This window comes from Engraulis encrasicolus, chromosome 9, assembly GCF_034702125.1.
Source record: "Engraulis encrasicolus isolate BLACKSEA-1 chromosome 9, IST_EnEncr_1.0, whole genome shotgun sequence".
NCBI classification, from domain to species: domain Eukaryota; kingdom Metazoa; phylum Chordata; class Actinopteri; order Clupeiformes; family Engraulidae; genus Engraulis; species Engraulis encrasicolus.
Window position 1 is genome coordinate 47775359 of NC_085865.1, and position 7759 is coordinate 47783117.

At 43.6% G+C, this 7759-nt stretch overlaps 1 protein-coding gene across 3 annotated transcripts in view; it reads right to left on the minus strand.

Moving 5' to 3' along the window:
- pck2 (phosphoenolpyruvate carboxykinase 2 (mitochondrial)) overlaps nucleotides 1-7061 on the minus strand; it is a 23062-nt gene extending 16001 nt beyond the window's left edge. Inside the window, exons 1-2 of one of the 3 annotated variants that reach the window (XM_063207290.1) lie at nucleotides 6195-7061; nucleotides 741-950 (exon numbers count right to left, since the gene is read on the minus strand). In XM_063207290.1, coding sequence (XP_063063360.1) covers nucleotides 741-950; nucleotides 6195-6226 — 242 coding nt within the window. In that variant the 5' untranslated portion in view covers nucleotides 6227-7061. Of the gene's footprint in view, nucleotides 1-562; nucleotides 572-740; nucleotides 951-1487; nucleotides 1617-6194 lie in introns of those variants that run through there. The other 2 variants (XM_063207291.1, XM_063207292.1) reach the window with 2 other exon arrangements.
- Nucleotides 7062-7759: the final 698 nt, after the last annotated feature.

Below are 7759 nucleotides of genomic sequence, written 5' to 3' on the forward strand. Positions count from 1 at the left end.
TTATCTTGCGACAAAGCCTCGTGGTCCAAATGGGTCCCGTTTCAGAAAAATTGCAACGTCAAATTTGCCGTAACTACAATATCCAACCTAATACCAAGCCTTTGAATACATTTTTCTCAGTTTCTCAATATTGACATAGTTACTGCACTATGCTTTAGTAGGGCAGTACTGCTATCTATCCTCCCTCACCAGTTCTCATATTTGGGCAGCTTCTTGACCAACCAATCCAGAAACAACACTGCATATATTCCTATATATTTAGTCAGGATGACTTGACGAACACAGACTGCCCCTCCCCTGGTGGAAACCGGTGTGCTAACTGCTATCCATCATCCATTACATTACATTACACTTAGCTGACGCTTTTTCAATCCAAAGTGACTTGCAGTTATTTTAGGTACAGGGTATTGGTTACAGGCCCTGGAGCAATGTGGGGTTAGGTGCCTTGCTCAAGGGCTCTTCAGCTATGGATGCAGGTGCTGGTAAGGATGGGATTTAAACCGGTAACCCTCTGATTTAAAGACCAGTGCTCTAACCATTGAGCCATGGCTGCATCCCTCACCAGTTCTCGTATTTGGCCAGCTTCTTGACCAACCAATCCAGAAACAACAACACTGCATACATACATCTAGTAGCCCCCTTATGTGGAAAGCGTGTGCTAACTGCTATCCATCAGCCCTCACCAGTTCTCGTATTTGTGCAGCTTAATGATACTCTACTGACTATCCATCACCACTTACCAGTTCTCGTATTTGGGCAGCTTCTTGACCATGCCCTCCTTCTGCAGGCCAGCGTAGATGTCCTGCAGCTCCTCCGGGGAGCCGGTCACCACGTGGATGTTGGCCGGCTTGCACTCCTCCGCCGCCCCCTTCACGAACTCGGCCACCGCAGGCGGCAGGGTGGAGGGGATGGAGGCCAGGCATCGCACCCCCACAACAGCCGTCCCCGATCTGGCAACACAGAAAATGCACAACAGAAATACATATTAATTAGCAGACATATACAGCACAATTAAAAAACAGGGCTGGGCATCGCACCCCGACAGCAGTCGTCCCCGGACTAAAAGAAATGAATAACCATTTCCTTGACTCAGAGGGGTTGAATTTATAAGCACACACTCAACCGCCACCATGGCACCAGTTCCCAGTCTGACACAAAAATACACCGGAAAAATATTGATTAGCTGCCATAAATAAATAATAAAAATGACAATGAATCACAATGATTAGTCATTGCTTTGATTTAGGATAAGGAGGAGTTGAATTTACAAGCAAGCGCACATTTAAGCACCCCCACAGGGGTCCTCCAGTCTGACCAAAAAAAAAAAAAAAGTTGACATAAATACTAATAATAACATATATAATAACATATAAATAATAACAATCAACACAGTCTTATAACATAATATAATATAACATAATATAATATAATATAATATAATATAATATAATATAATATAATATAATATAATATAATATAATATTCACCCGACATGATTATCCACCACCATCACGTCCTACTAGGAGAGCTAGCGAGAGAGAGAGTTCTAGACCTTCAACGAGCCAAGGCTGGTTCTGTCCAAGACAGTTCTTTATAAAGGGCTTCACATGCCTCTGGTTCCAATTAAACCGTGTAGGGGTGGAGTTTGTGGAACATTACATAAAAAAAAGAACACGGGTAATAATAATGCAAGATTCTATAATATATAATAGGAATAAATCACAAATCAGGCTGACCATGTTAGGTATCACTGGTATCATCTGTACTTCACAACCTCTTAGAATACTTATGCACGTATAATACTGGTGATAATAAAGATAATGGTGATGAGCTCATATGCGTCAATCAGGTTGTTTTGCCGGTTTCTCACCAACCTAATGATGATTCACCAACTATTTCTAGGTATGTCAGCGATAACCACGAACAGCGAAGCTGCTATGGTCTGTTATCTCACAATGTTACCAGTACTTTATATAGCTTAATCATATTTTGCATTATACACTTATATAAATTACTTAATACTGATGATACAAAAGATAGTGACAATTAACTAATATAAACAAATCAGTTGTTCTATCCAGTTTATTATCTAGCCAATTCATTTTCACATGATTCAGACAGCTTCATCTAGGTGTGATAACCACAAGGTGCCGGGGAACTGGTTTGGTCTGTATGTTGATACTGATGGCAAGTCTCATCAAAGGGGTTTAGACATTAGAGAGAGAAAACTAATACAATTGAAATCACGTTCTCCTACTACTCCACTTCAACATCAGCTGCATGATCAGTGCCCTAATTTACAGCACCAGGATACCCAATACAAAGAGAGTGAATGGGTGAGAGACTGACTGCCACACTATCTAGAGGAGTCCAATTCTTGCATCACGGCTTGGATCGCAAACATTCTTCCCATTAACCCCTTAGCACAGCACTATGGCTCTCTGTAATGTCATAGCAATGTTTTTATGATGTAGTGAAGCATTTTCAGCAAGTGAATAGGGTCGCCGGCGACCACTGCTGCAGTAAGAGGCTACATACCATTGCTTAATTCCAATCTGACCATACACACCCACAATGTTACATAGTTCAGGTCCACGTTGAAATGATTAAAGATAAACTGCCTAACTTCTTTCATGAACTGAGATGAGAGACAGAGACAGACAAAAGGGGGCGGGGGAAGGAACCCCTCACACACCCACCCACTCTTTGTCCTTCCTGGAAGTACTAGAAGTACTGGCCTGAAAGGGGGCAAAGTTCACGTCAGAGGAATGCCTGCCTGTCCGGAGCCTTTATTCTGTTTGGGTGCTGAACAATCTGAGTTTTAAAAGTGCACCAAGGAGGGTCATAAATTAGCTACTGGCTACCCACCAAGCCAGACGGCCAGCTCAGCGTTACTGGTTATGCAGTTAGCTCCCTTAACTCGAACGTGAATGTCTGTAATTATATGTACAAAAAAATGTGAGATATATCCAAAGTGGCCTGTAGGTAAATTAGGCAGATGCTTGAGGGGTGGCTTTCATGACCTGATTTCAGGGAGGGTGTGTGTGGTGTCTCACTGTTTTAACCCCTGATCTTTGACCTACTCTCTTGCAGCGTCCTCTCTCACCCATCCCCCCCATCTCTTTTGCAGACACAATTTTCTTTCTTGCAGTGTGTTAAGAATTGTGCATTGTAGAATTAGAACACTGTGGAACATAATCATAAAGTTCCATTTGACTGCACACTCACACCATGAACGAGTCCACTGAGGTCATTGTGACATCATAATTAGAACCCACAGTCCTCCATGCCATTCCAATCACACCAGCGTGAGGCTAATTTCACAAGCACCATCCCAGGCCAATAAGTCCCACTGACTACACAGAGATAAATAACCCTTTGTGTGCTTCTCCGTGCACCTTGGCCTTAGCTCATAGGGCCAGAGGGGAGGAGGAGGGTTGAATTTACTAGCAGGCACACGCTCAAGCTCGAGTTTCAGGAGACCCGATTCTGAGGCGGTTTTCTGTCTATACAGTACGTGGCTATAGGAGAACCTGGCATACGGTATGGCGGTGCAGTCACAAAGTAAGAGATACATACAGCCTGAGAGCAGAGATAAGTCTGTCAATGTATCAACCAGTCAGCCCAACGATCTCTCTCCCCTTCTCTTTCCCTCTCTCTCTATATGGATCTTTTCCTTCCCCTCTCTCTCTCTCTCTCTCTCTCTCTCTCTCTCTCTCTCTCTCTCTCTCTCTCTCTCTCTCTCTCTCTCTCTCTCCAGTCAAGTGCTGATCCATCCCTTCACTCCCCTTAAGTCAAACACACCTCCAAAGACACCGGCCAATCGTGTGGTATGTTGCAAAAGCACACCCCCTTGTCCCAAAATGCTAGTGAGTTCGCACTCACACTCCCTCTCTCGGTGGGCACACACTGCAGAGACATGTGCACAACACTTGAACACACTATACTAGTGCAGGCCTCAACAAATCCATCACAAATCATGCAGCCGTGTGGGGACCGCAGCTTAACCAGACTGTCAGGGGAGCGGTTGGACATAATCAACTCCCAGGACACCACAGAAAGCAACACGGGTGCCAGAATAACAAAATCTGGCACGCAAACACAACACACAAACATGCGCGCACAAACACACACAAATGTGCGCGCACACACACACACACACACACACACACACACACACACACACACACACACACACACACACACACACACACTCGCACGTGCACAAAAACACAAACACAAACACACACAAACACACACACACACACACACACACACACACACACACACACACACACACACACACACACACACACACACACACACACACACACACACACACACACACACACACACTGGCTGTATAAGTATGGCCAACAAGGGAAGAGTCTGAGATAGAGTTGTGGTTTGTCTTCAGGACTAATTTGCCTATATGTCCTTTATTCTCCATCTCTGTCAGCGATTTAAACAGTACTTTGATTTCTGGCCTGTCTTTTTAAATGTGGTTTTAAGTGAATTTTGATGAAGGCAATATAGGCCTATGTAGCTTTGCCTTTTGCTTTTGCTATGGATTTGCACTCCAAAGATGCATTCAATATAATGCACACAAAACGTCAGTTGGTTCCATGGAAAGAGAGAAAGAGAAGAGCCAGGGGCGGGTGGGTGGGTGTGAAGGGTGGATATCCAGCGCAGAATGTACACACACTGAGTACATGTGTTTATCCATCGTGACTGACATAATAATAATAATAATAAACAAGAACAATGCCTTAAAGGAATAGGCCGGTATTTTGCAATTGGGGCCTTAATTATGGTGTGTCATTATCATCATGGTGTAGCCATCTGTACCACAGAATGGCATGGGAATGTGAGCGGTGAGAAAATCCTTGGCAGTGTTCAGCCCTAGTCCTCAACTGATTCATCCACAGGGCCAGTCACACAAACTCAAAGAGCTCCTGTACCGTACCGACACCTCCTGTGGTTAGGATAGTATGAGACCTCGTTCACAGAACAGCCAGTACACTTGCTTGCTTGGTTTAGCTGTTCCAAATACAGAGAAAAGGGGGTAATGATGTGGACTTTTGTGCATCGGGTTACGATGAGTTGTCAGGTTGTAATTGGATATGAATCGATACACAACAGGGGATCCGTTTCCGATTGTTTTCTTGCAGCATGTCTTTGTTGGTGCTGGTGTTATAACAGGCGTGAATAGCAAGCAAGCAGAGTTTCTGAGGCATGGCTTATGGAAAAGTAACTTCGACTCACACTTACATTTTCTCGCCTTAACACACACCCTCTCTCTCCCAGGCAAATAATCAGGAGAGCAATGTTCAACCTTAAGGATGTGTCAGTCAGCGCCCGCTCAAGTGGTACAACAACTGGCACTAAACCAGGCCCTAAACATAACGACCACTTGGTTACATTTGGCCAATTTTGTGTCATTTTTCATATGTTTCACTTTTACACATTTATGTGTATGAAAAGCAAGATAAATGAAAAGCATCTTTAGAGAAAGGAAAGCAGGGGTGTATTAAGAAGTATAAAAGTAAATGCATGCTGTAAGTATAACACTACATTGTATTATATAGGCCTAATTGCTACATATCAGTTATTCCACTGTATCTGAGTGTCTAATGAGGGGTTTTTACTTTATTTTTCTTCAACCTCTACTTTATACACCTCTGGAAGATAGCAAAGAGGTAGGCTACACGAAAGCAATAAATGCAGAGCGCCAAACAAAATGTCATGCGCTAAGTAAACTGAAAGAAGGATGTTTAACTAGGCCTCATGCCAGACACAATCTCTGAAATAAAGAAGAGAGTGATGGAGTTGAAGTTACAGCTTTCTGCTCAGTGTTTCAATCAGCTGGACTGAATACTGCATATTCCCAGTGGTAACAACTGGACAGCGCGTTACACTGTAGCAACAAGTCCCTGGGAAGGTGAGGGCAGTGTGTGTGTATCTGAATTGGAAACGCTTACTGGGCAACACAGACGGTGTTCGGTGTCTACAAGAACAACCAAAGTAGTTTGCATCCTATACATTACTACAGAGAGGGGTCGGGTGGGTACAACATGTACGCTGCGTAAAAAGTTATAGCCCGCTCTGCCTGTACATCACGTTCTGCAACCTACAGCACGAAAAAGACTCGGAAATTGTTGACTATCCGTGTCTTGTTATATTTTGATACATACCTCCTCAGTACTCCAAGCAGAAGGCACGACATCTTCGGCCGACGTGGTAGTTAGTAAACAAAATCCCCGAAAAAAAATCCAAAAGGGGTGGTTATTAAAAAAACAGATGCTGGGTGATAGAAATGCGCGTGTTCCAGAGCCAATCACCTCTCACATCTGTTTGGTCTGGTGGACAGAGCTTGTAAGTTGAGGTAGACGAACTGATGTATGCGTGAAAAAGAGAACCTTGATCTTTCGCAGCAGCACGTGTGACTTATCTACTCGTGCACACACCTTATGTTTGAGATTAATTTCTGGACAGCGACAACGCCAGACAGCGACGCTCTTCCTATGTCCGCGCGTAAAACGTCTGGTCTGGATTCCAAAGAGGCAGCTGGTTTACTCGCTTTAAATATGAAACTCCTCTACGTTACTTTGTATCAATATACTGCGGAGTTTGTGTGGTGGGTGTCTGTGCTTGCACAAAGACCCCTGCAGCAACATCCGTTAGCGCTCAACAGGTCTGCACTGCCCGCTGCCACCAAAATAAAAAGCGGACACTTACCACTGCTGGCTATTAATTACACATTTACTAGCTAAGATCAACTTCGATTTGGCATCACCACCGTGCAAAATGCACGCAAGTTTCTAAGAACAAATATTTCGTAGGCTACAGTTCTTCCACCACATTGCACCCCCTCTCTTCTACAATACACCGGCTGATGCAAGTCCAGTTCCTTCATTCACACGATTCAATAACTCGTGTTCCTCCCATTCGTTATTTGCTTTAGATGATTGTCTTGGTAAAGACCGAAATCCTGGACAGCAATAAAAGATGGATGGGGTGTTTGAAATTAAGCGATCGTCGTCCCCCATTAAGGGGGTAAAGAGTGACGAAACGCTGCCAAGTCAGCAGATGTTGCTGTGAAAAAGTCAGAAGTTTGGAGGATCAGGAAGTCAGGAAGCTCCCTGAGAGGATAGTAGTGACGTGACGTAGCACTGTGGGGGCAATCCTTACTGCCACTGAGCCAAATGTCTTGTCTATGTGAGTTGCTTAGAAGGATAAAAGCATGTATATTCAGTGGCATTTGGATGGCTGTTATTGCACACCATTTACTATCACTGTAAGCAATGTCATGATATGACACATTATGAAAATGTAGCCTATGTAAATTGTTAGATAGAAAAATAGCCTTCCATTGTATGATATTACCCCCCCCTCCCTCCTCTCTCTCTCTCTGTCTGCCTGCATAGGGAGAGAGAGGGAACATAAGGAAGTGAAAGAGATAACACTCTACTGCATTAAAACTGGTTAAAATTCAGCCTCTTTATAACCATAAACTACAGTATGGAGGTAAAATGCAATGCTGGCACATGTCGGAATGCTGCTGCTGGTGTACTTGATAGACCTATTTTAATATTTATTTCTTCAAAATGCTACTATTACTATGTCAGAACGCTATAAAGGACTTTAGGAAAAGCACAACAAATACCTCCTCTTAATGTATGTTCTCTACAAGTCTTCTGTTGTCCAGTCTTGCACTTTAAATGTCTGTATGAGCACTGTCCATGTCCATACTGTCTTA